The sequence below is a fragment of the Aspergillus alliaceus genome (assembly GCF_009176365.1).
Source record: "Aspergillus alliaceus strain CBS 536.65 unplaced genomic scaffold BDW43scaffold_44, whole genome shotgun sequence".
NCBI lineage: Eukaryota > Fungi > Ascomycota > Eurotiomycetes > Eurotiales > Aspergillaceae > Aspergillus > Aspergillus alliaceus.
The window spans coordinates 24,876-50,804 of NW_022474727.1; the positions used below are offsets into that span (position 1 = coordinate 24,876).

General features: G+C 48.7%; 9 protein-coding genes across 9 annotated transcripts; 5 read left to right on the forward strand and 4 right to left on the reverse strand.

The window, feature by feature from the left end:
* Positions 1-710: 710 nt before the first annotated feature.
* On the reverse strand, positions 711-2,550 carry BDW43DRAFT_321550 (putative Melibiase subfamily; the record flags this gene model as incomplete). The annotated part of the gene is made up of 7 exons (XM_032049357.1): positions 711-1,182; positions 1,297-1,449; positions 1,483-1,512; positions 1,662-1,865; positions 1,902-2,121; positions 2,161-2,240; positions 2,297-2,550. The coding sequence occupies 7 exons, from the start codon at positions 2,548-2,550 to the stop codon at positions 741-743; spliced, it is 1,383 nt and encodes a 460-aa protein (XP_031897080.1). The 3' UTR covers positions 711-740.
* Positions 2,551-3,673: 1,123 nt separating this feature from the next.
* Positions 3,674-4,619, forward strand: BDW43DRAFT_167179 (fungal specific transcription factor domain-containing protein). Its single transcript, XM_032038686.1, has one exon. The coding sequence runs from the start codon at positions 3,777-3,779 to the stop codon at positions 4,389-4,391; it is 615 nt and encodes a 204-aa protein (XP_031897081.1). The 5' UTR covers positions 3,674-3,776; the 3' UTR covers positions 4,392-4,619.
* A 686-nt stretch (positions 4,620-5,305) lies between these two features.
* Positions 5,306-7,757, forward strand: BDW43DRAFT_285932 (adenosine deaminase family protein). The gene is made up of 5 exons (XM_032042997.1): positions 5,306-5,713; positions 5,770-6,645; positions 6,704-6,734; positions 6,796-7,282; positions 7,345-7,757. Exons 1-5 carry the CDS (start codon positions 5,566-5,568, stop codon positions 7,540-7,542), a joined length of 1,740 nt encoding a protein of 579 aa, XP_031897082.1. The 5' UTR covers positions 5,306-5,565; the 3' UTR covers positions 7,543-7,757.
* A 3,762-nt stretch (positions 7,758-11,519) lies between these two features.
* On the forward strand, positions 11,520-14,022 carry BDW43DRAFT_285942 (transmembrane amino acid transporter protein-domain-containing protein). The gene is made up of 9 exons (XM_032042998.1): positions 11,520-11,866; positions 11,961-11,974; positions 12,028-12,100; positions 12,159-12,490; positions 12,547-12,690; positions 12,755-12,969; positions 13,019-13,216; positions 13,273-13,416; positions 13,472-14,022. The coding sequence occupies exons 1-9, from the start codon at positions 11,709-11,711 to the stop codon at positions 13,556-13,558; spliced, it is 1,365 nt and encodes a 454-aa protein (XP_031897083.1). The 5' UTR covers positions 11,520-11,708; the 3' UTR covers positions 13,559-14,022.
* A 764-nt stretch (positions 14,023-14,786) lies between these two features.
* On the reverse strand, positions 14,787-15,587 carry BDW43DRAFT_285949 (nuclear transport factor 2 family protein). Its single transcript, XM_032042999.1, has one exon. It carries the CDS (start codon positions 15,417-15,419, stop codon positions 14,874-14,876), a length of 546 nt encoding a protein of 181 aa, XP_031897084.1. The 5' UTR covers positions 15,420-15,587; the 3' UTR covers positions 14,787-14,873.
* A 468-nt stretch (positions 15,588-16,055) lies between these two features.
* BDW43DRAFT_285950 (zinc-dependent alcohol dehydrogenase family protein) lies at positions 16,056-17,535 on the reverse strand. The gene is made up of 3 exons (XM_032043000.1): positions 16,894-17,535; positions 16,483-16,840; positions 16,056-16,423 (listed from the first exon to the last, which is right to left on the reverse strand). The coding sequence occupies exons 1-3, from the start codon at positions 17,408-17,410 to the stop codon at positions 16,249-16,251; spliced, it is 1,050 nt and encodes a 349-aa protein (XP_031897085.1). The 5' UTR covers positions 17,411-17,535; the 3' UTR covers positions 16,056-16,248.
* Positions 17,536-18,353: 818 nt separating this feature from the next.
* Positions 18,354-19,468, forward strand: BDW43DRAFT_314122 (mandelate racemase/muconate lactonizing enzyme family protein; the record flags this gene model as incomplete). The annotated part of the gene is made up of 3 exons (XM_032047736.1): positions 18,354-18,947; positions 18,998-19,114; positions 19,169-19,468. The coding sequence occupies 3 exons, from the start codon at positions 18,354-18,356 to the stop codon at positions 19,466-19,468; spliced, it is 1,011 nt and encodes a 336-aa protein (XP_031897086.1).
* Positions 19,469-22,337: 2,869 nt separating this feature from the next.
* Positions 22,338-23,412, forward strand: BDW43DRAFT_321557 (family 26 endoglucanase H/Glycosyl hydrolase; the record flags this gene model as incomplete). The annotated part of the gene is made up of 1 exon (XM_032049358.1): positions 22,338-23,412. The coding sequence occupies one exon, from the start codon at positions 22,338-22,340 to the stop codon at positions 23,361-23,363; it is 1,026 nt and encodes a 341-aa protein (XP_031897087.1). The 3' UTR covers positions 23,364-23,412.
* A 556-nt stretch (positions 23,413-23,968) lies between these two features.
* Positions 23,969-25,392, reverse strand: BDW43DRAFT_321559 (M28 family metallopeptidase; the record flags this gene model as incomplete). Its single annotated transcript, XM_032049359.1, has 4 exons — positions 23,969-24,312; positions 24,370-24,686; positions 24,746-25,172; positions 25,240-25,392. 4 exons carry the CDS (start codon positions 25,390-25,392, stop codon positions 24,079-24,081), a joined length of 1,131 nt encoding a protein of 376 aa, XP_031897088.1. The 3' UTR covers positions 23,969-24,078.
* Between the last annotated feature and the right edge of the window lie 537 nt (positions 25,393-25,929).

A 25,929-nucleotide genomic window follows, 5' to 3' on the forward strand; every position in this document is an offset into this window, starting at 1 on the left:
AAGTCATTTCTCTTGCCCTTTCGTGTCTTTGACCACCACGGGGAAGTATGCAAGGGACAGGAATGTCGTGTGCTGACCAATCATATCGTGGAGATCTGAGCTACAAGCGATTGACTACCTTTGGGGGGTTCAGAGCCTCGACTTTATTGTCGAGCTGCGGCTTTGGAGGTATTTCCCCGGTGGAAATTGGGAGGCTTGGATGGTTGGGGGGGGAGGAGAGGGGGGTATAGAACACTGAATGAATCCAAGACGTGTGTGGCCGACAAAGATGTTGCTTCCAAGGATAGGGTTCATCCCCGCACCTGTCACACTTTACCCTCATAAACGGTATGGTGGTTGGACATTACGGATATTATCCGGGAAAATATAGCAATTGCTGGGATTTAAACGGAATTTAAAGGCGAGTACATGCTCAATACCCTCTTTAGAGTTTAATTTCTTGCTATAGGTCCTATGGGTCTAATAAACTAACAACAGAATCATGTCCTAATCAAGCCTCTCTAACACTCAGTTTCAGCAGCCGAGCAGCCATCTTCGACGGAGTCAGGACGTGGAGGAAATCGTGCTCCTAGGATATCTTACAAGGAAAAGCAGACGGACAGGTCAATTCCGTGCTCACCAGTCAACCCCAAAGAGTAGACATAGGTAGCGTAACTGAGAGCCTTCTTGTTTCCAAATAGCCGAATAGTACACTCCGGAATCACGCCGTTCCGATGTCTGCGCCGTCATCCCCAGTCTAGTCATCGTGCTAAGGAGGAAGTCCGAGGGGCTAGAATGCGATAGATATCCATGCCCTGTTTGATAAGCCCAAACTGGTGTGGTTTCAGGATATCCAACCGCCCACTTAGATGTATGCGTCCAAGACTATTGACGACTGTCATCGCATTTGTTTCATCGTGCCACTCCGGTTGAGGATATGCCCAGATGGCACCCTGCTCGGGAGTCATGGTTGTTGGTAGAGCGGCAGCAATCGCCCCGTAGGAATCGGGATCCTGTTGATCACTCGTTGACTGTAGGGTATGAACGGCTAACATGGCATGGTCCATTCGCTGAGCGCTGCTTGAGCAATTTTCTATGACAAGATTAGTGAATCGGTCATATAGCTCGCCCACCCAGTGCAGATACGCCCGATTGTGGTCCAGTTGACCCGACCCAAGAATTTGAACAATTGATATCGGTGCCCTGAGTCACCTCAATGTTATAGTCAAATTTAAAATAGCCGACACCGTACTCTGTTTTAAGCGGTGGATAACAACGTGCATGTGTTCTTGGACGGCTGGGTGAAGATAGTCTAACTGGTAACGACCTTTTTCGATGATACGCTGGCCATTTCGCCGGAAGAATGCTTCGTTTGGTAGCTGGTTAGCAACAATGCTGCGCACCCCGATCACCTCGGGTTCGATCCAAAGGCCTGGAGAAAGGCCAGTTTCTATCAGATGTGAAAGTAGCCTCTTGAACCCCATGGGAAAACGCTACTAGGACGGCTCCCACAATCCAATGTCGTCCCACCACCTGGAGTCGTTCGCATACCACCCTGCATCAATTACAAAATATTCGGCACCAGTTTGAACGACTGGATCCACCAATGCTAGAATCTTTTCGTCTGTAGGATCCCCCATAAGACAGTTCATGTAATCATTTGGAGATAGATGATGGGCAACCGATTGTTATCCTGGTGCTTCCGCCGCATCTGTCGCCGGTATTGTGTCATATCCGCAAATGCCCTCTCGTAGTTGTCTAGCACATGGCACAGGGCCACGGGTACGGTAGTAATCTCCAGGCCTGGGAAAAGGTTCTGCCGCCAGTCATGATCGGTCTCAACTGGACCCCCAGCAGCGAGGTAGACGCTATCCTTCCGGTCGCCGCTTTCCCAGCGCCAGGGACCGTTGTTTTCAACCTACCAAAGCCAGGTCTCGGCGTTGTCTGTCCGCTTGAGAATCCCCATAGGACGATGCCCTTCCGTCGAAAACGTTCCTCTATTGGAAACAGAGTAGTGGCCTAAACTAGCCTCATGGCCTTCCGGCCGCCCATAAACACCGTAATCATCAATCCCCTGACTAGGTAAATCGCGATCAACCCATTGCGCCGCTCTGAAACGCGAGTTATTCGGACCTGATAGAACTTAATCGGACTACCACTTCTCGGATCCAGTGGTTAGACCGCCCAGGACCAAGGAGCTCAACTGTGTCATTATGATACCCGAGTCACTGTCTTTTCGGATTGTGCAAACAAACGGCATTCTGGTTGAAGATGGTGAGGTGCGATCACCGTCACCTTTGTGACGGCGTCTTTCAACGCGATGTCAAGGGTATGCGTGTCGCCTTGCTGCTTGATTTCATGCGATTGGTACTGCAGTTGGGGCCCCACGTACGTTGCGATCAGAGATTTGGATGAGTTATGCTTTGCGGTGCCTTCGCCGGCTAGTCGTGCTTCCACAAGTGGGGCGTGAGAATTGGTGATGCACTTGGACACCGACGGTCGAGAAGAGCCCGGTAAAGGAATCACTTCCTGTATGAACGCGGATGCTTGTTCATCGATGTAGACATTCATACGCAAAGTGTCGCTTTACAGTGTAATGGTCTTAGAAACAGCCAGTTTTGGGATAGGAACAGGGGTTTGACTAGAAATATGTTCAACTAAACCGAATAAACCCCTTTAAATGGAGGCTTTCGCCGCATTGTTTTCTGTATTCTCGTAAAACCGGTTCGACGAGATTGTAATATCAGTGGGGCGAAGACTTGGGGCGAAGTTCTTTTCAATGCAGATAGAGAGGGCATCAAAACAGCCATCAATCCAATGAGGTCCCTTCTTTCTCGGCGCGGGATTAACGCTCTAGGTTGGTAGAAATGTAGACAGACTCTGAGGGTAACTAGGCTGAATAGAACTCTCCGCACCTTGAGGGTTCTCCGCATCTCGTGACAAAGAACCGCCCACAATTTCACCTCGACTCACATTCTTTGACACCATGAAACCTGTAACAGCTTGATATGCCAGACGGCGAGCTTTAGCCCTCTGTAGATATTCCTAGTGCAATAGCGGGTTCATTGACTATTCCTCGGCAGCTTGAATAAGCTGAAATGCCACTTGAGCGGAACTCATTCGGCTTGTGCACGATGCGCTAGACTTGGCCTGGTAAGTGTAGTCTGAACAGCTGAGATAGGTTAGATGTAGAAGTAGTTGATTCAGCGGAGCCGGTGCATTTGACTCCTCTGCAAGTAAGTAACGAGCTCGATACAGAAACGAAACCAGATCAGAAGTCTTCCCATGCTCCGTGTCGTGAGTTGGTCGCCTTGTATTTCAATCAAATTCACCATACCCACCATTCCCTATTTCGTAAGGCAACAGTGGAGATGGCTATTAACGATGGGAGCCTCCCTAATGTCTTCCTGTATTGTATGATGGCATTGGGTGCAAGGCGTGCCAGTTCGTCGCAACCATATTGAATCACTAGCGCAATTGTCCAGATTTTCAGACAACAAATTTTTGATCGCATTGACCGACAACAGCATAGGACTATGCGACATATGCAAGGGCACTGCTAGACCTGATGGACGTCTCGATGCGCACATTTCAAGAATGTATCCTTTTAGGGACTGTATGTTACTCGGATTCGAATACCAAATCCGAGGCACAATACTTCTCGGTCGCTGCTCGCCTGGCTTTTATCTTGGACTTGCCAAACCGATCTTGTGAAAGTGAACTTGAGCGACAAGCCAATTTAATTTACGAGGTATTTCATCAACCTCTCGTAATTGGGATCATACAGTGCTGATGCCATGGCGGTTGTATGGTGCTCGTTGTACATGATAGATATTTGGAGTTCCATGGGACTTGGCTTGCCCCGACAGCAGGAATTCGTCGAAGGGTTTCCTCTCCCTACGGACGAGATGACCTTCCTGGCCTTGAGTAGCGCGGCGTCATCGCATCAGATCAGCTCTCGGCTAATCTGGTCGGAAATGGTTATGCTCGCTCGGATATGGACGCAAATCCATCAGCTGAATCAAGCTTCTGTCGAAGGGCACATAGAGCCTAGGGAATTTGTGGGGCGCGCCCACAGGTTAGCTCATGAATTGCAATCCTGGGCTGATAGCCTGCCTCCGAGTCTGCGAGAGAATCGCGAGAATCTCGAACGGTATGCTCGACTTGGGCTAGGAAACGCGTACGGGGCGCTTCCCTTAGGGTTTCGTTTCTATCACGAAGTTCTATATTACCAATTTCCAGCAAAGAACGAGCATCCAGGGTCTGAGCCTGCAAAGCGGTACCGCATGGAGTGTCAAATACACTCCTCACCATTGCTGGACACTGGATCAGTGTCAGTGCATATATCTCATGGTCTCCCGTATGCTTGTCGTGACATCGTCGATTTACACACATATCCTGCTTTTCTCTGAGGATGGAGAGCAAGTCCAGGTGGTTTGACACCGGCTTGCCTGGAACTTTGAGATTTTAACGGAGCTTCAGCCAGTTCGGGCGGCGCTGGATATAGCCTTGCGTCGATTACAGGTTTTTCATGACGCCTGCATACAATCTATCGATTGCTCATTTTGTATGGACCAATGGTTGCTGAAGTGCATAGTTGAACATGGAAAAGCACACGACATGGGAAGACCGTTGCCGCCCCTATTGCAGTGCCCCAGGGCCACGCGACTGAATCGGCTGACACATGGCATAGGTTCCTGCAGATATTGTGATATCATACAGCATTAGGTGTTTTTCTTTTACCTAATGTCAGCCCTCCAACCCCTCTTCGTTGCATCTCATCGGGCCGAAAATGGAGGCCTGTGTTCCAGACGTCAGCTCGCCCAGGCCACCTGTCAGCCAATTTCTGCAAATCAGAATAGCTCCTTCAGCAAGTTGGCCAGGTAGTCCGATCACTCCGCACGTACGGATTATCAATCGGTCCATGGCTAACGTGAGAGAAGGATTGCAGAGGATTCCGTAAAACACGACACAGAAGAAAAAGACCCACAGGAGCTGTTATCTGAGCCGTCGAATCAACACAGCGAAATATGAGACATGCATGGATTTCTTGAGTCAATGCGAAATTGGCGTGAAAAATTCTCAATGCCAAGAAGAATAGATTAATAGGAAGAATGTAACCTGGTTCCCTGAATGGTCGCAGATCGATCTATTAGCCCATCAATAATCGGTCTAATATTCCCAGCCATTCGCGGCCGATTCCACTACTTCCGATAAGGGCGAAAAACTTCGTTCTCCACTGTGCGCGGGACCTGGCCAATACCGCTTGTCATAGAGGTCCACTGGATAACAAGCTCCCCTAAGACCCGGACTTAACCAATGTCGCCTGCAATGGCATTGGTACATCTGTAGTAGAGCTGCTGGCCTTCTCCATAAACTCAATGATCAGCCGTAGCTGAGGAAAGTTAGCCCTATCTTCAGAACGGCAAGGAGAGTGTAGATCGGAGAGCTCCGACGGAGTAAGATGACCAACCTCACGCTAGGGGCCGTCGGCAACGTATATATTAGCTTCAAAGGCGCCATCACGGCGATACTCTGCACGCAATTCCACGGCCGTTACCACCACGCCAGTGGCACCCGCCCGTCATGAAGCTTCTCATCGTCACCATCGCGACTCTCCTCTTCTCTTTGGTCAATGCCCAGACTGGCGTGCCCGATGTCAACAGTCTTGCAGTGCAGAAGCATCTCCGCTCGCGATCTGCATTGATCGCGTTCGAGAAGAGACAGCGGCAAGGTGCGTACCCGACGGAAAATTAGAAGAAATTCACTGTCGATGCTAACCTGTTTCAGACCACTTTTTCCGTCAAAACCTCTCTTCCGTAGCTCAGAAAGCAGACGCCATCGTAGCCGCTATTCGCCAAGAGGAGATTGACAATTACTGGAGAGTCCCTGGAACCCCCGACAAGAATGATACAGATGAGAGGTTCGCGGGTGAGGTCTTCCCCAAAGCCCGGCCGTTGATCAATGGAACCAAGCTCTGGAACGTCGTCAAGCGCATGCCAAAGGGTGCTCTTTTGCATGCGCATCTGTCGGCCATGCTTCCCTATGGCACCATTCTCGAGACTCTCCTTCACACCGAAGGCATGGTCATCGCTGCATCCCAGGATGTCTCGACCGAGGAAAACCGCAGGAATGCCTCCATCTGGTTCGCTCACGTCAACCATACCATTGCGGGCAATGAACCCTCCATCCACTCGACGGACTATGTGCCCAACACCCAGGTCCCCGTGGCTGTAGCGGCCAACTCTTTCCCCGGTGGTCAGCAGGGTTTCATCGACTTCGTCAAGACCAAAGTCACCCTTTCTCCGGAACAGTCGATTCGCCATGAACTGGGGGTTGATGAGGTCTGGCGCACTTTCCAGGCGGCTTTCGGACCGGCTGGTAGCATGATCTCGTATGAGCCTATTGTCCGGACGTTCTATCAGAAGCTCTTCTCCCGTCTGGCGGCGGACCACATCAACTGGGTCGAGATCCGTGCTGGAGGCTCGAGTGGTGCGCTGGTCCACGAGGGTCAGGAAAATGTTGATCCGGACCTTGATATCTGGTGGAATGTTCTGTTGGAGGAGCTTCATAAGTTCCAGAAGACCCCTGAGGGTGCGGATTTCTGGGGAGCGAGAGTCATCTGGTCCGACAGCAGAGGAAAGAACCGTACCTTGTTGACAAAGAGTAAGTGAACTTATATATCACCCACTATAGCGCTTCGTATCTAACAGGTTTCGTGCAGGCATGGGAATTGCTCTTGAGCGGAAGCGCAGGTAAGAAACTCCAACGCAACTCGGGAACAAGTTCGCCTTGACTAAACAGTTTGCGAAATAGACACCCTCAACTCTTCTCAGGCTACGACGTCGTCGCTCAAGAAGACCTAGGCCGTCCCCTTGCCGACATGGCCCCCGAGTTGATCTGGTTCCAGCAACAGGCCGAGGAGTCCAACCTGACTATTCCTTTCTTCTTCCACGCGGGCGAGACCCTCGGTGATGGCAACTCGACCGATCTCAACTTGTTCGACGCGGTCCTCTTCGGCACCCGTCGTATCGGCCACGGTTTCTCCCTGTACAAGCACCCGAGACTCATCGATGAGGTTATCGAAAACGGCATCATGGTGGAAGTCTGCCCCATCTCTAACGAAGTCCTGCGTCTGGCCACCGATATCCTTCATCATCCTCTTCCGGCGATGATTGCCCACGGTATTCCGACGGCGATCAGTAACGATGACCCGGCTATCCTGGGGCAGGACGCGGCCGGTTTGAGCTATGACTTCTATCAGACTATTCAGGGCTTTGATAATATCGGTCTTGCTGGTTTGGTACGTTTCCTTTTTGTTTCATTCTTGCTTTGTGTATGAGGGACTAGGTTAACAAGTAACAGGGTGCACTCGCGCAGAACAGTATCCGTTGGAGCAATTTCGAGGACCAGAGCGAGGTGGAATGGGTGCGAGATATTGACTTTGGAGAGAATGGCGACGGCATCAAGGCCCAGCGTCTGCAGCAGTGGAATACTAAGTGGGAGTCATTCTGTCAGTGGGTTGTAGACGAGTACGGGAAGGACTATGCCACGGAGATCTGATGGGTAGAGCGATTAATCAGTCCTTCACGTTAAAATCTTACATTAGCGATATCACGTAGCCTATATTGGTCTAACCTTGACTCTAATTGTCTCACAGTTGGCATGAGACTCAGTAATCACATAGGATCGTGAAATTGTAGTCCTTCATCCACTCTCTCGAAGTCCATACTGTTGGATACCTTCCAGTCAAATGCTAGAATTAAGCATCATGTCAGATGGACAACATGAGAATAGTTCTAACGACCCCAAATCACACATTGGCAGTCGATCTAGCCATATATTATTAAATATTCAATGTCTCTTGCCTTGGGAAACCACACAATGGCACTCATCAGGCATGAGAGGAACTAACCGCCTTCAGAACAATCGCTGAACGCTTCAACCGCCGCAAGATATCGTGACAGGCGATCCAACAACACATGTTCTGCGCGCAGAGCACTTTCCCTCTGGTTTAGTGATCCTCTTAGGTCCAGTCCTGCAATGCCGAGAAAATGCGACCGTAGGAAAGCGAGCAACATGCCCACGATCCGGCCGGAGTAGCGCGGCTGCAACCCGTCGAGACGACATTTGATCCTCACCCAACACAGAACCATATGCCATAATCTCAGAAATTTATGTGCATTTGAACACGGTACAACCGTCATACGACCGTAGCGATGCCCATAACGCATGTATCCAGCGCAACAAGGTATCTCACCTGCTATCGGCATGGCCGCTCGGCGGACCAGGTCGCAGGAAGTCCCACAAGACAAGGCTTCTTGTTTCCGCTATAGTATCATTTGAGACACCCTTACTTCATCTTCGCCGTCGGTTTTCGGTTTTCCGTTCTGCGAGGAATAAATCGTCGCTCTAGATTCGGACTGTATAGCACTCTATATGAGGTTTGATCTCTTAGTGTCACCAATGTCTTAGCGCCCGAGTCGGACGACGGCTAGGGCGACGAATTATATCAACTTGATACCGAGGGACGGCATTAAGCAACGGTGGCGGACGGGTGGCTGGAAACTAATCCAGTTATCCCTGTGCAGGTTATTGACTTCTTGCATGAGGTAAATTGTGGTCGAAGTATACAAGCGCACATCGTCGGCAAGTGAAGTAGCTGGGGATTTTTGTAGAAAATCTTCAACCTGCGGGCTAAGACAGGGATATCTGGTTTTCCTCGAGTAGACGTTTTATATCTTCTGGGTCAACTTTCCAAGTTAGGGAGTGGTGGCTTTCATCGCGATATAGTCCATGGCTATATAATAGCACAGTGCCCGAGTTTGACTTATTGTACTCCGTACCACAATCAGGGATAGTGTGAGGGAAACAAGATAGGGTCAATCCTTCATAGTTAGAATTGTTGAATATCTCAAAATCAGTCTCATAGGGAATGAGAGAGGTAGCGAAGGAGAGGAGGACAAGTCCTGCCGGCCACCGATATAGTCCGGAACGGCGAACATTTAGATCAATTAGACCCCATACAATCAGTGCCTCTTACTAACTTTTATTCTATATCTTTGATGACTGGGGGTCCAAAAGAAGCTATGTATTGAATAGACCAAATATAAATTAACCGGCCAAGCCGCTATATATGCGACCGGTGATTGTTCATACCAATGTGAGACTATATATTAGGGTATCTAGTAACTTCACATTCAACTATTGTCCAACTCAAACCAAGGACCAGATCCATGTATGTACATCTAGAGTGCCACAGCTGTCGGTAGCGGAAACACGGGGTTCCGATCCCCATCTCCATTCAGAAGGTATCCACCATGGCTATTGGTAATAGTCAAACAAGCGAGACGAAGAATGTGGCGAAATTTTCTGGGCCTCCGAAAAGGCAAAAAGGAAATAAATTGGTTCTGCGCATAAGACGGATGCAGATATATATGCACTGCATAAGCATCCGTAGAATTATTCAACGTTTCGCGTCCCGGGCTCTGCGCAAAAAGGCTGGTGATTTGCTTGGCTCTTCGTAGGAGTACCTCATAATATCTACGGAATATCCTCGGTGGAACCTTCTTTATGTGAAGAGAGGGCACACGCTTACTATCAAGATCTGCACCTATATATCCGACAATGTTTTAAACAATCGTAACATATAGTAGATACAGAGAGATGGATACTCTACATGACGCGGTCAGCGCGGTTCTGATAAGGATAAGATATATAAATATATATTTAAGCTTGCAAATAATATAATATCCGTTGTGTAATCCAATTAGTGTAAACAGGGCCTATCTTATTATCTCGGTGGAGCAAGACTCCCCCGATAGTTCGTTTGGGCTCCGCTCTCGATACAGATATCAAGCTTGTATCAACTTTAGATCTAGAAGATTTGTAAGGCTGTGGAGCATTGCTGAGTCGGTATGCCGGCAACGGCCATGACTAGTAGGATGCCAGGCACCTGTCCGTTGAAAGTTTCGACCATTGCAGTGTCTATCTGAAGTGCATGCAGAGAGCGTATGGCAGGATATCAGAGTAGTAGAAGATACAACAATCAAGAGAGAAAGTTTACCACAATGGAGCATGTCAGACGGAAGACGGAATCCGACCTGATAGAGAGATTCTGGAAGATCCAAAGCTAGTCTCCACTTCACGAACGTCTACACCGAAAAGGCGCACCGGGCCGGGGACCGGCAGCATACCGGTGGAACCGGCCGGGTAGGGGCATAAGGAAAGAAACCGTCTATCATATTCGGTGACACGGTGTCTCTATTGGCACAAAACACACCCCTTAATCCGCTAACCGGTGCCGAATCACCTTCCCCAGGAGCGCATTGTATTCCCCCAGAGTCCAAGCCCCACTGGAGACAACCGACCAGAATCGAAAAAGAGTAAATCCGGAGTCGCGATGCGGGGAGACAAGGGTATCAACTGTGCAAGCCCTAACGTGGTATGCGAAAATGGCCTCCACCCCTTGCAGAGAAGTACCCGCAATAAGTAACACACACGAAATTTGATTCTGACGAGATTTGGTCATTCCTCGTATATTCTACAATGTAACCTTCGGGTGATGCACCATCACGGGCAGTCCGAACTCGGCAAAGTGTTCCCCCCTTCCCGACGTAAATGGCAAGCTCTCGCCACCGAATGCGATACTACTTAGTACCACACTACAAGTGGATAGTTGGCTACCCCGGTGAAACCCAGTCAACCCGAGTATCATTCGCTCCCCCCAGCCGGAATGCCCAATAATTTACCTAATTATCCAATTACATAATGCCCACACGGAGGAAAGTCCCCTTCCCCAGACCGAATCCCAGGTGGCCATGCGGAGATTGTCTGACTCCACGGTTCTAAATTCACTAAACCGTAGAGAGGCAATCGGTGACGTACAGACGTGGAGAACACATCTGTTTCCTCCTATCGTCGGGAAACCGAAAGGTAAAATCCGTACGTTATGAAAATCGATTATTGGCCTCCCGATGTGGAGGAGATTTTCCGCCAACGCCGGGTTATCAGCACTGCCGAACAGGAGGTCCTCTGTCACGGCCCATCGGTACCACTTTGTTGCAGGGAAGGTTCTCCGTTAGGCCAATGTGAGCCGGTGTCTGTCGACGGGTGTTCCACATTGAGCCGTGGGACTGTACCTAGGCACAGTGGCACACAGCCTCGCGGAAGGTTGTTCTGTAATCATTCTAGCCCTTCCGGGTTTCCCCTAGTTCTAGAGGCTTGTGATTGATACGACGTTTGCATGAGACCCTTTCAGTAAGGGAAGAATGTAAGGTGCGAAAACGTGTAAGTATGATCTGCAGGCGTGAGGTCATCGGGAAGGTTTCAAGTCTCAAATGGGCAACAAATTGGAGTGAAACTAAGAGTTTTTTTGATTTTTCAGAGAACGTGCCGCAAGGGATGACTCAGCAGGACTAGCCAATAAAGGGCCTTGCCTCACGGAATTAAAAAAAAAAAATTTTTAAAAAAAATGGATCGAAGGCGAAGGCAAAAGTTAAAACCTAAAACCCTAATTATGGAGAATAATATTGGCAAAGAAAAAATTTATTACCAGCGAGAAACTGCTCGGTTGGGGATTTTAGTTTATTCGTGAGGTATCGCCGACTCCAGCCGCCTCTCCAGTGGCCCTAGCTGCTCCTAAAATACCCCAGCGCGCCGTTTCTTTTCTTTCCTTTCTCCTTATGATCCTTTCTGCGCCGATTGAACCCCAAACCTAGACAAACAACATGGCTATACACGAGTCGCCTGCCATCCAGGATGGCCCCAACTATGATGACAACTTTGCCGACGTGGAGAAGAAGGAATATGGCGATGACGCCCCAGCCAACGACCCATTTGGAAATGAGGAAGAAGGAGAAGTCAAGTACCGTGTGATGAGTTGGTGGTAAGCTTCCGATGCACTTCCCAAATGAGCACCGTTGTGGTTCAACGGTGCGGTGCTTCCCATGCAGTGACTGATGTGAGCAATGTGACTATAGGCAATGTGGAATGTGTAAGCGGTTCCTGCGTTCTTCATGAATCGTTGCTCTTCTAACCCGTATGCAGTGATGATTGCAGAGAATATGTCCCTGGGAATTCTCTCTCTCCCATCTGCAATGGCAACGCTGGGACTGGTTCCGTAGGTGTTCCACTTTGCACTTGCGATTTGCTTAAGAGAACTAACGAGTGCTTTTCAGAGGTGTCATTATCCTGATCGGCATGTCCGGCGTCTCATGGTACACAGGTTATGTTATTGGACAGTTCAAACTCCGCTTCCCCCAGACGCACAGTATGGGAGACGCTGGAGAGCTTATTCTGGGCCGCTTCGGACGGGAGGTCATGGGTATTGGCCAGCTTCTACTCTTGATATTCCTGATGGCGAGTCATATTCTTACCTTTTCGGTCTTGTTCAACACCATCACTGGCCATGGAACCTGCACGATTGTTTTCGCCGTCATTGGCATGATCGTTAGCTTCATCGGCGCCCTTCCACGTACCATGAACAAGGTGTATTGGATGTCTGTCGCATGTAAGTATACCGCTACTTGCTCCCTGTTGATGGCCCGTTACTGACAGCCCATCCAGCATGTATTAGTATCATCACGGCGACTATTGTCACCATGATCTCCATTGGAGTCCAAGCTCCCCCGGATGTGCAAGTCGATGCGACCAGAGATGTCAGCTTCCAGGACGCTTTCTTGGCCGTGACCAACATCATCTTTGCTTACAGTATGTTCTTTCCAACGACATGCCTTACCAATTCTCAGCCACCATTCTTCTAACATCCAACTAGTCACCCACGTTGCCTTCTTCGGACTGATCTCGGAGATGAGAGACCCTCGCGAATTTCCCAAGTCTCTGACCATGCTTCAAATCGTGGACACGTCCATGTACGTCGTCACCGCGATCGTCGCCTACCGTTACGCCGGACCCGATGTTGCATCCCCTGCCCTTTCGTCTGCCGGACCTGTGATGAAGAAGGTCGCCTACGGCATTGCTATTCCAACTGTGCGTTTCTCCTCCCTTTCCCGTTGTCTCTTGTTCTAATGTGGAGTAGGTTATCATCGCCGGTGTTATCTATGGTCACGTCGCCTGCAAGTACATTTACGTCCGTGTTTTCCGTGGATCTGACCACATGCACCAAAAGAGCATGCTTTCTGTGGGAACCTGGGTTGGTATCGCGCTCGCCCTATGGCTCATTGCATGGGTTATCGCTGAGTCCATTCCCGTCTTCAACGATCTGCTCAGTTTGATCGTAAGGAATACTCTTCTCAATGCTCCCGTTTCTGCGTGCTAATATGCTTTCCACAGAGTGCCCTGTTCGGCAGTTGGTTCAGTTATGGATTCCCCGCCATCTTCTGGTTGGTCATGAACAAGGGCGTCTGGTTCTCCTCTCCCAGAAAGATTCTCCTCACCATCGTGAATGTGATCATTCTCGGCATCGCCTGTGCCATTGTATGTGTTCCCTCCCCCTTTTATACGATATATCTTGCGTTAACATGGGCTGTAGTGCGGTTTGGGACTCTACGTCTCGGGTAAATCGATTCATGAGAACTCCTCGTCCTCCAGCTGGACCTGTGCCAACAACGCCGTTTAAATATCTTCCGCGGCAATCTCGACCGCTCGAGCTACGTGAACACCACGCATATCGTGATACGAATTGATGTTGAGATTGGCATGTTAGAAACAGCCATTGCGATTATAGCGGGCCTATAGTGTTGTGACTTGTCAAGTCACTGGATTCAAGGCTGTTCTAATTGTTATATATATATATACTCCTTGATCGGTATATTAGAGGCCGTCAAGGATTCTATACTGTACATAGAATATCTAGAGAGCGAGTTTCATCTTTTTACATACAACATGAAGTCAAATGAACATAATCATTTCCATTCCAGTATTGCCCAGATAGATGGCAACGATCATGGATATCGTGACTGTCAGCGGCCTCTGCACTACACCTATGGTGCCCCTAGTGCCACATAATGCCAATGCTCGCTCGCTACCTCGTATACTGAAACTTTATCCAATTACGAATGTATCTATTTACTTTGCTGCCTAGGTTAAAGAAATCGTATGATCTTATTAAGTACAAGGATTTCCGTAGCGCGTGAAGTCAAATATCTGCCGACCAGGATGGTTACCACGATGTCTCTGGCCAAAGGGAGTGTGGTACGATTAATGTAGACACGTCGATCCTTCCAATCCAATTCCAGCTCTCAGAGGGACATCTTGCTCGTCAATTTTCACATATTGCTTGCTTTGGAGAATTTAAATTTGTGACTGGGTTAATGTTCAGTTTATCAAAATCCGCCGTGTGCATGGCATGCCTCGGGAAATATATATCTACATCTACCACATATTGAGATAAACTGAGCTCATGAAATTTGAAGCATAAGTAATATATTATTCGCTACACTATATACAGACAAGTGCTCTTCTTCTTCTTCTTTATTTTTTATTTACTCCTATTCATACACTCACGTCTCGCTTTTCATCTCAGCGATATCAGTACAGACCCGATATTCCCCGAACAAAACCACCCCCGCGGGTAGTGAGCACTATTCTGTCAATGCCCCGGACCGAACAACTTCCGAATAAGCCCTACTCTCAGTTAGAATGTGTCGGCACTTAAGAAGATTGTTGTGCCGAAGTGTGACGTTGGAGCAACGGGTGACGCGCGACTAATACTCGAACTACAAGCAGCGAATTGGTCGCCGTAATACCAATTGTCTCGTTGGAAATTCTTAGTGATCTTGTAGCTGGATATTTCAAGAACGAGTATAGAGATCAGCCAGGGAGGTCCTGACTGACCTGTATTTATTTATCTCATTAGATCCTATAGTCTTTAACACAAAAAAAATCCTATCTGCTCCTGTATATACACAGTTCTCTCCCAACTGCATTCTCTCCTAGTTCCCAGCCATCACCCCCCAATCACCCTCAGCCCAGGTAGATTGCAGCTTAAAGGTTTCAATCTTCCATAGGTCATTAGCCTCTTCTTTGACCAGGTCCACGTAGTACAGACTACCAGCCAAAAATCGCGGTTGGCCGGGCTGGAGCCCTTTCCCAGCCCTGTAGTGTTGCGAGAGTGCCGAGGCGGTCGCTGAGGCCTTGGTGCCGTCGTCGGCGATATTGATCCGGATGTTGGAGAGAAAATGGGTGGTATCTAACTTGGCGATCGTAATAAAGCAGTCGGTGTGGATGGCTGGTAGGCCCTCTGAGACCTGGCCGTTGATGCTGAAGGTGGCTGTTGGGGTAAAAGCTGAGTCAAAGAGGGCCAGGTCGTTCGTGTCGAGTCCCAGGACGCAGCGATAGAGTGCGTCTGCAATAGCGTCTCTGCCGCTTAGGGCGGGAGATAACGTGGCGGGTAGAGAAGGGAGGGAGGCCATGATAGACGCTAGGATATTGTCTTTATGTGGAGGATGAGGATGGCAGTAACCTTGGCAATGAATCATTCAATGTTCTTTATGTGCTTCTGTATCAAACGTTGTCGGTCATATCTGTAACACCGTTTTATCTCCAACAACGCAACGGAATTAGGACCTGTATCGGACATTAACCTGTAGACTATAATATACAGACATGTGTGAATGCCATTATAGACCAGGATCACTTACTGCGCTGGAAAGACCTTGTCGGTTAGGAGAATACTGTCCGATTTGATAGAGAAGAAGGTTCAGTCGGCTCAAGGGCAGATAGCAACCCAACCCGCGAAATCAGGTCCGGCGCCGCGTATGATATCGAACCTTAGACAGCAGCTTCTGTTATCTATACATTAATATTCATGAGCTAAAGAGAAAAGCACACAGAGAGCTTTTGGATCTATCTTACAGACAAAGTAACTAGGTATACGATATGCCATGCCTACAGATTACCACATCTACGTTTCGGTGCCTTATCAGGTTTCATGGACCAGTCAAATAATCGGGAAGAGAAAACAATACCGCCGACTCCCCTCGCTGTTTGCTATGCTAAGCCCGGATATATCTAGTAGATACTGACGTGCATGGATTGTTTCCTTTTGCTCAGTACTCCTAAAATCATCATGCGTCTCGAGATTAGCCGTTATCACACTAACTCAGGATACAACGGCACAGTTCTATGCTGGAAATTGCGTACTATTCGAGACTGACGGTTTATTTATTTTGATATGTTCAAGTAGAAAGCGAAGATATACAATATATCTAGAAATTCTGAGAGAGCTTTCATAGAAGCATAGAGAACTTGCAACTCACTCCCTTAGTTTCTCTAGAAATCCCGGAGCAGGGTACAGTGGTCTTCTACCTAAAGCTGAATCACAAGTTTCCCTACCTGCTTCCCTTGCCATATAAACTCAATTGCCTCGCCAGCTTTGTCAAACGGGTAGATCGAGTCTATAATATCATCGAACTGAATTTGTGTCGCAGACAACGCAGCACAGAGATCGTCCATATCGTGCTTGGAACCAGCATTGATGCCCCTGTCACTAAAATTAGCCCCTTTTAAGGTAGGTGATATTAATATGCATTGAGCCCTCACCTTAAGATGACTCTCCGATCGATTAAAACAGAGAGAAGCTCTGTTAGCTCGCTAGGATTCTGCTTGCTGAGGTATCCTACTTGGCTAACTGTTCCACCGCGTCGTGTACATTTCATGCTCTTTACTAACGAGCTAGTGCCTCCAACCTCAATAACTAAGTCGACTCCGGCCCCATTAGTAAGTTTCAGAACCTCTTCGTGCCATTCAGGATTCTTGGCATAGTTCACAGTCAAAAGCGGTGGGCTGGAGAACTGCTCCTTCATCCTCTCGAGCTTGTCATCGCTCGAGGAAGTCAATATGATTTTCAGGCCCGAGGCCCGAGCAAGTTTGAGTGCAAACATACTGACACCACCAGTGCCTTCCAAGTCGTTAGCATCCAAGATGCCTTACTTCAGCCAGTAGAAGACAAACCTTGAATCAGCACGGATTTACCAATCCCAACATCCTTCAGCGCTGTCCATGCAGTCACTCCGGCGCACGGGATTATGCTCGCGCCAACCCAGTCTAGATAGGCCGGGAGCTTGCATAGCTTCTCCTCGTCGAAGACAAGATAATCTGCCAGAACCCCATCCTCATCCGCAGCTAACCAAGACCGAGTCGTCTCACGCCCAGTGATGTTCTCCGTGTCCACTATGGGCGCTACTCGATCCCCTTGCGCTAGGGTTTTCACCTTGTCGCCTATGGCAATCACCTCACCTGCTGCATCATTGCATGGTATACCATACGGTACTACCGGCCAAGGGTTACCGCCGTTGGCGATGTTGGCATCTCTGTAATTCAGGGATACGGCATGGACCTTGATTAAGACCGACGTTGGGGGAAGGGGTAGGGGGATTGGTTCAGTGACGAGTTTCACCTTCGGTGTACCGGGCGTATGATCGTCTGTCCTGCGATATGCTTGACGAGTGGAGATTTGCACTTCAGTCATTCTTGTTTCTCGTATGGTAGGGGATGATTCCTGGTAGCTGAACCCTCCTCTAGAATTTTAAGGGAGTCATTTATACTTGTCTCCTAACAAAAAACAATGACGACAACTGGTCCATGAGGTTTGCGGGGAATATCTGTCTATGGTTCTCATGATTTTCACCAAATTGGGCTAATGATTCCGAGGATATTATTAATCCTTCAGACTTGTCATTAGTTATGCTTGCCGATTGGTCGCTCGGTTCATGAACCAGAGACCCTTGATATTGGGGATATTCGAATGCCAGGCTGTATACCAACCAGCATTCGCTGCATTCTGTCGGCAGATACGTTGACACTTGATTATAAAACATTTTGCAGTAATTTGGGTCATGCACAGCTTCGGGTGTATATACTTGCGCAAGGTCTCAGCGCGTTGGTCAGGAGGATACGCCTGCCTAAGATTACCGAGAGTTTTGCAGAACTGAAGCTGAAAAGTACTTGGGTTTTAAAGACGTAAACTAATGGTAAGAAAAGCAATTTTTTCAAGGCTCTGGAGAAAGATTTAAGCAATTTTTACTTTCATTTGAGGGAGAGAGCTTTCCGCAGATGGCGCAAATGCCTTCCTACAATACTGGCTGTAGGAGTCAAGTCAACGGCATGATGAATTCGCAGCTTATCCGATCAGCTCAGAACATGCTCGGCATATGTATCCGATGGATGATATTCTGCAAAAACCCGGCTAGTGCGAGAAATGGATTGGCCCAAGTTTCTGTAATCTTGCGAGCCGATGCTGGCCGTCCGTGTAGTGCACCTGCCTCTTATCCCCGGAAGACAATATATATAAGAGCCTACCTTGCTTGCAACAGCTACATAGTGTCTTCGCATGGATACTTTCGTTCCCAGCTCGGCAAGAGATTCCATTTCTATAATCCATTCTATTCCAAGTCTTCAAGGAACACAGCAACATGTCGGATCTGAAGATTGCACGGATTGACGTTTTCCAAGTCGACCTGCCTTATGTAGGTGGTGTCTATCGCCGCTCCGGCGGACGGGAATACACAAGCTTCGATGCTACGATTGTGCGCATAACTACTCAGAACGGAATCGAGGGCTGGGGAGAAAGCACCCCCTTCGGCTCCACCAAAATTGCCTCCCATGCGCCCGGCGTCAGAGCAAGTATCGCTACAATAGCACCGAGTCCGATCGGATTGGGCCCCCGAAGAGTCGATCGCGTCAACGATGCTATGGATGCCGCGCTAGTCGGCCACGAAGATGCCAAGGCAGCGTTGGACGTCGCATGCTGGGATATCTTTGGCAAATCGGTCGGACTTCCTGTGTGTGAACTTCTGGGCGGCCGCACGGATGTGAAGTTGTCGATCATCTCTTCCATCTACGTGGGCGAGCCGGCGGGCATGCGTCAACGAGTGGCCGAACATCGCGCAAAAGGGTATAAAGGGCACTCGATTCAAATCGGAGGCGAGCCTGTAGCTGACGCAGCGCGGGTCGCAGCGGCTTTTGCTGATAAGAGACCTGATGAATTTTTTATTGTTGACCTAACGGTGGATTGTCCGTGAAAACGGCGTTGCGGATGCTGAGGCTGCTGCTCGAGGGCTTGGACTTCGTCTTGGAAGCCCCTTGTCCTACATGGCGGGAATGTGTGCCTCTCCGACGCAAGACTAATGTCCCGGTAATCTTCGACGAACTTGCCACAAACGATGCGTCCATTGTATAAATCATCGCGGATGACGCGGCGGAAGGTATTGGGCTGAAGATCTCCAAGGCCGGTGGATTGACCAGGGGTCGTCGGCAGCGGGATATCTGTCTGGCAGCGGGCTACACGGTTAGTGTCCAGGGGACGTCCGGTTCGGACATCGCATTTGCAGCTATTGTGCATCTAGGCCAGACAGTCCCGCAGCGGTCTTTGCGCTACATCCTTGAAAGCCGAGACATGGTTGCGGTCAAGGCTGCGGACGGTGCGTTTGAAGTCCATAACGTCTACATCTTTGCGCCTAGCACGCCGGGTTTGGGGGTTGTGCCACATTTAGATGTACTCGGAGAGCCTGTCGCTAGCTTTTTCTGAATTGCCTGACATGTGTAGAACCAATTTCCCGTTTAAGGAGACGATATGCAGAAGGATATTTATCCGTCTGGTTTTGTTTCATATTCTTTAACCGAGCTATCGTATGCCGGAAGTAGCTGAACGGGCTCCCGGGGCATTGTATTTCGGGCATGGATACTTCTCTGTTCTTCCCCACGGCTTTCACGGGTATCTAGAAAAGGAGAATGCATTATCACTACTGTCAACAACATGAGAGCCGACGGAAAGTATATCCCGGACCTAGCTCTCATGACGGGGCTCACTGCCTTTTCCGGTTTTCGCGGTTAAGGGGGATTTGCGTTGTATTCAAGTCATCCAGTCTTAGTGCAGCGTCCCCCTTCTCCACCAAGTAAAGGTCAATATGTTGTACCCGGAAGGCGCTGGATGTATCAGAACAGATACACTGCCCGCCGCGAAGTTCATAGATGCACAAGGCGAACTAGTCTGGCATGATGCGATCCTTGGAGGAGGTAGGTTATCCTTGTTGCATGATTTGGAGTGATTGGTCATTCGTAGATATTGACTGCGGAGTAGCGTAGCGCGCAAGTGCACCTCTGAAATCTCGCGAAGGGTGGACAGTCATATCGGCACCAACATAATCGTATAGTATCATGCAGACTGTGGATCGTAAGCCTCTACTCATGACGCTAAGTGACGAGCATATGATGAAGCTGAAGGAGCAGTACCCCAGGCTAACCTGGCCCATATAAGGATTCTGTTATTAATTATATGCACCTCGACGGATGAGTGCCAGGGAACGAAGGCAGGGCAACGTGCTAGAGGGGAGCTACTCTATACTAGCTTTAAACCATGTTTCAGATGGCGACTTGAGGCCATGGCTGTGATCCATAGGCAAACGATGTTTATTGGATTCTTTGTCCCGGAATGTTTCCGAGGAACCGTCGGAGATGAAGGTAGAGTAGACTCATCGTCCACTTACTATGAAGCTGTGGAGTTATGTATCAAATTTAAACACAAACGAAAGTCAAACGGCAGCCAAGGCTTCCGGAAGGACGATCTATTACCCGTCCAGTCAACGGCATATCTCCGATCTAGATATGGCGGCTGTTCCACCGAGCTTGGGTCTGATTCAGGGTACGGAGCCTGCTCCGGACGCCATGGTTTCCGATCCGTAGCATCGATCCCTTTGCGATTCAATGAGACAAATTATCTGAGCCCGATTTGAATCTCTTTCTGAACTGGCAGCACGCCTAAGTCACGATTCCTTTTTGACTATTACGAATACGGACGGACATACACAATTCACGAATTACTTGACAGAGAAAATACTGATAATGAGCCATGGGCATTCCTACAGCGGCAGATACATACCTACTACAAAGACTGCAAGTCAGAACTACTGATCATTATGTTTTAGAATGAAACGGGGCCAAACCATATCAGTTCTTTGCTGAGGGTTGAACCCTACCTCGGCCCGTATTAGGAAAGGAGATCGGCCCGTCCCTCGACTTAATAAGTTCTTCTATCACAGCAGAACGAAACTTGTTCCTTGTACTCCATATTCCTTCCAATCGACATCAAGCATAGATAGATCGACAGCAAGAGATCACAGATGATTACGAGTCAAATTGAGCAGGGAAGATGCATGACTCAGTCACTTGGCGAAAGGCCGAAAGTGTTATAGGATCCACGGATGGGAGTGGGCCCTATGAGAGGTAATTCTCTGATAATAGTTCCATAGGGTTACGTATACTCTCAGGAATTTCAATATTAGATCTCGCCTTGCCCCTGTAGATCTCTAGCTGTTAAAGTCTTAGAATGTCCTATGAGTGGAGCCTGGATGTTCGTACGGAATAAGACATAGATTGAAGCAATCCGCAACTCTACTAACTTATGGCTTAAAACCTGTACAGTTCTTGGTGAGTAGCTTCCAGGAAAGGAAAGGAAAAGGATTTAAGAAGATTAGAAAAGCATTCATCGCTATCAAGATCCCAGGGAACTTACTGCCCACCAGTTGCGAGTATAAGAGAAGGAGTAATAGATAAGCAGAATAGGCAGGCATCTTCGGCGTATTTTCCGAGGACTATGGGGAACTCGTCTAACTGAGTTTGGGAGATTTTTTTGGGACAAATCTATCAATAAACTTTAAATCCAATCTGACTCGGTGAAGTTAGTAGAGCTGAGTAGTTCCTCAACCGTTGTATGTACATATTGTGTTGCCGTGGCTGTGGAGCCTCGGACGGGGCTTTCCCCAAATGGCAACCAACCCTACATTTATGCTGACATGGAACATAGCTTGAAAGGAACTAATTCTAATGCCCTTGGTAGAATCAAGACACTGTCAGATTAACTTTAATTGCATAGCATCTAATCAGGCTGTCAATGATTTGGCTGAAACACACCGGCAGAATTTTGCTTTTGCCTTTTTGAGACATCAACGTCTACGGTACTACTTGTGTCAGGCTATGCGGAAAGGTGTCCCCATCCACGTTGCCAACAGCCTCCATTGACCTATTGGAATTTTGGCATTGCACCCATAACAGACAAAAGAAGGAAAGTGCTTGGGGTTCGGCGTCTCCGCTTGGGTCGTTTGTGGGGGTGAGGGGTTGGTGGATTTCACTACGAAGAACTGGAAAATGGAGGGTCTCTTCTTCGTCGCCCAGAGAAACAACAATATTCGAAAAGGGTAATGTTCATTGACCGCCGTTGCCAAGACTAAGGTTTCACCTCTATCATATGGTGTCCTAATCTTCGCCAAATCGATAGGGCTCTCGGCGAGCGTCATGAGGGTATATAAGGGCAGAACGTCTGCCAGTGATTCGGAAGGGTAGATCAGTCCATTCTATAAGTCATTCGCTTAATTTTCATAGAATATCTGGTATATTCCACCATGTTTGCCAAACTTTCGCTCCTTTCTCTCCTCACTTCTACTGCTTTGGCTGCCGGTGGTCAGGTTTTGTCGTACGACAACATTGACAAATCCGCAACCCCCGGTGCCAAAGCCCTGCTGAAATATGTCCAGTCTCAGTACGGATCGCATTACCTCTCTGGCCAGCAGGATAAGCCAAGCTATGACTGGGTCAAGCAAAATGTGGGCGTTTCACCAGCGATTCTGGGAAGCGACTTCATGTACTACTCGCCTTCGGCTGTCACCCACGGTAGCAAGTCTCACGCCGTCGAAGATGTGATCGAGCATGCGGATCATAACGGCATCAACGCCTTGGTTTGGCACTGGTATGCCCCTACCTGCCTGCCCGACACCGCCGAGCAGCCATGGTACAGCGGATTCTACACAAAGGCTACTTGCTTCAATATTGCGGATGCCGTGGCTGATCGCCGCAATGGTACCAACTTTCGCCTCTTGCTGCGCGATATTGATGCCATCGCCACTCAGATCAAGCGCCTTGATCAAGCCAACATCCCCATTATGTTCCGTCCCCTCCACGAGCCCGACGGTGGATGGTTCTGGTGGGGTGCCCACGGCCCTGCTCCATTCAAGAAGCTCTGGGATATCCTCTACGACCGCATCACTCGCCACCATAACCTCCACAATATTGTTTGGGTGTGTAACACCGCCGAGGCCGACTGGTATCCTGGAAACGAAAAATGTGATATTGCCACCGTCGACCACTACGCTGATCCGGGTGACCACGGCGTTCTCGCGGACAAATATAAGAAACTCCAGGCAGTCACCAATGGCGAGAGAGTACTGGCTCTAGCGGAAGTCGGGCCCATCCCTGATCCCACCATTCAAGCTCGTGAGAAGGTCAACTGGGCCTACTGGATGGTTTGGAACGATGAGTTCATTAAGGATGGCAAGAACAACGCCAAACAATTCCTGCAGAACGTTTACAATAACACTCGCGTTGTGACCCTCGATGGTGGTGTCAAGGTCGGCAACTGGAAGCAGGCTTAAGCCCGCTTGTTTTCAAGTGATTAGGGCATATGAGTTCGTTTAAATCCACGGACTGGGATGCTGTTCAACATGGTCGGTGTCTTGAAGCCTTCCCTCAAGCTATGACTTGGAGTATTCGATTCTTTCTTTCTTTTAGTTATTCCGTTTCCCATGGAGCCGGAGTCTAATTCTTGTAGTCTTCTTCTACTGGATGGGCAGATGTGCTGCATTCAATTGAGATCCTGTAAAGACTTTTCACTTTCCTTTTAACGGTCAGCTCTATCTTATCTGGTTTCGTAGTGCGTATTTCGATGCGTCCATATAAGGTCGTTATAAGGATGTAGTAGTAGTAGTAGTAGTAGTAGTAGTAGTAGCAGTGGTAGTAGTAGTAGTACAATAAGGAGATAAGGTAAAACAAGAGGCTACTCCGTTTGGCACGGGATATACAGAGTCCCCAGTTGCGAATCCTGTCTTTACGTTTTTCGACATCTGGCTGTTGCTAATAGATTCATCAAACAGTCAATAGATTCATCCCTGAGCTTTCATTTTATGTTCGAATTCATGGGTTGAATAATACTCTAAAATTGTCCCAAGTCTCTTATTGGCCGGAGTAACAGTTTCCTACAATAACCCTAGCTCAGGAGTATCTATATATATTACGTATCATCGTCTCCTGAATTGTACACTAACGCCCACAGAGTACCCATGCCAACAATACTCATCATTATAGACCCCCTTACAACGATGCAAAAGCAAGCTCATATGCAAATCCAAGAGTCATTCTTGCGTGCTGCAACACGTGGTCAAAGTTGACGGTATCAATCGTATCATCCGCCGAATGAATGTAGGGGCTGTCGTCGCCAAACTCAGACTCGAATGCAAATGCCGCGGGATAGCCATACTTCGTGGCCGAGGCATGGTCGGAACACCCGTATCCGCATTTAGAATCAACAGATGGAAGGTTGGTATACTTTAGATGTTCGTGAGCATAAAGAGGCTACTCAAAAAAGCCAGGAGGTTGACTTACAGCAGCCACAATCATCCTCAGGAACTTGGTAAGGTTCGCATCGACGTTGTCGGTAATAATACCGATTGATTCCTTCTTGCCAGCATTCGTCGTACCTTCCGTGTAGCCAGTCATGTCCTGCTGGAGCATGGCCTTCACGTCTTTTTTCTTCTGCGAGTATTGTTGGAAGATGTCCTGGCTTCCCAGGAGACCTCCCTCCTCGCCAGCATAAAAATGGAACTCAACAGTGTTAGGAGCCTCGCCGGCTGCCACTTGTTTGTCCGTGAGGAGTACACGGAAGGCTTCGAGAATTGTTACAACTCCGGAGCCATCATCATCTGGTTATTTATGTTCGTTAGCAGAGACGCCTATACGGTGATGATGGCCGAAAACTTACCAGCACCGGGCGCACGGCCCGTTGAAGGCGACCTCAGGTTGATAGAATCCTGGTGTGCTCCAAGCACAATAGTCTTTCCACTCTTGCCAGGAATTGTCGCGATAATGCTCGACTGAGCAAAGGAGTGTTTGAAAGGCTTGACAGTGACTCCCTTTGCGCCACTTGTAGAAATGATGTCCTGGATTTTACCCTGCAACCACTGGGATGACTTTGCGCCATTGTCGCTCTTATAATAACGATTGTGGAACTCCGAGAACGGCTGCAGAACCGTTTCGAAGTTGTTTTTGTCGAGCGACTTGATTAGGGCTTCTACGGTCTCCTTGTGTTGCACCGAATCGGGATACTTGACGGCGGGCTTCTGTTGCTGGCTTGATGTGAGTTCAAGCTGGCTGACCCGATCAGTAATGTCGAAGAACCTCTTGCCCTCCTGTAGTCTGTTGTTAGCAATTAACCCTGTGAAAGCCGTTCACGGCTTGGTGAATTTTGAAACTTACTGCTCTCAAAGCCCATTTCTCTGCTTCCGTTACAGTTTTCGTATCCCCAGGACCGAATTCCAGGACATAGAGATCATCTGAACGGGGACGGTCCCCAATAACCAAGGCAGATGCCGTGGCAGCCAAGGTGGTGAGGCACGGAAGAAAGCGCATCTTGAAGATGATCTGTATGCCCCAGGGATGGTAGGAGGAAGATGGTCTGGGAATAATAGAGGAAAAATGAATAGGGGATGAGATGATTTACTAGACTTTATAGGCAGGCGAACATATTACACGGTGAGATGCGGAGTATTCTTCTGGTGTCACCAGGTCAGGCGTGAAAACTGTGAAAATCGGTAGAGGATATTAGGGACCGCTTGGCAGTACTTGGCGTATTTTCAGCCATCCTACACTATTCGAATTGTTTGGTCCTTCTGCAATGGCTGTATGATAGCGAGGCATAGGGAGATCGGAAGTGATGAAGATCTACACTCCTCAGGGATTCTCCGCCGGGAGTCCGCTGGAAACCCGCATTGCCAAGCTTTCGAGTATCGGCAGTTGCCAGACGATCACTGCCTCGGAAAGTGTGGTATTGAGACAGGACGCGGGATTAATATGCGTCAATGTAACCTCGGCTTTGGTCACACAGCATCGTGGTGGGCTTGGCCGTAATCTCTTCACCCCCCTTTTTGGCAGGCCCTTTTATTGGCA

Coding starts and splice junctions, on each gene's coding strand:
- BDW43DRAFT_285950 (XM_032043000.1), bottom strand. CDS start 17,410: ATGACTGAAGTGCAAATCTCCACTCGTCAAGCATATCGCAGGACAGAC. Junction 16,841..16,893: donor TAAATCCGTGCTGATTCAAG/GTTTGTCTTCTA, acceptor ACGACTTGGAAG/GCACTGGTGGTGTCAGTATG. Junction 16,424..16,482: donor GATCGGAGAGTCATCTTAAG/GTGAGGGCTCAA, acceptor TTTTAGTGACAG/GGGCATCAATGCTGGTTCCA.
- BDW43DRAFT_285942 (XM_032042998.1), top strand. CDS start 11,709: ATGGCTATACACGAGTCGCCTGCCATCCAGGATGGCCCCAACTATGAT. Junction 12,970..13,018: donor ACGGCATTGCTATTCCAACT/GTGCGTTTCTCC, acceptor AATGTGGAGTAG/GTTATCATCGCCGGTGTTAT. Junction 13,217..13,272: donor ACGATCTGCTCAGTTTGATC/GTAAGGAATACT, acceptor TGCTTTCCACAG/AGTGCCCTGTTCGGCAGTTG.
- BDW43DRAFT_167179 (XM_032038686.1), top strand. CDS start 3,777: ATGGCGGTTGTATGGTGCTCGTTGTACATGATAGATATTTGGAGTTCC.
- BDW43DRAFT_285949 (XM_032042999.1), bottom strand. CDS start 15,419: ATGATTCATTGCCAAGGTTACTGCCATCCTCATCCTCCACATAAAGAC.
- BDW43DRAFT_285932 (XM_032042997.1), top strand. CDS start 5,566: ATGAAGCTTCTCATCGTCACCATCGCGACTCTCCTCTTCTCTTTGGTC. Junction 6,735..6,795: donor GCTCTTGAGCGGAAGCGCAG/GTAAGAAACTCC, acceptor TTTGCGAAATAG/ACACCCTCAACTCTTCTCAG. Junction 7,283..7,344: donor ATATCGGTCTTGCTGGTTTG/GTACGTTTCCTT, acceptor AACAAGTAACAG/GGTGCACTCGCGCAGAACAG.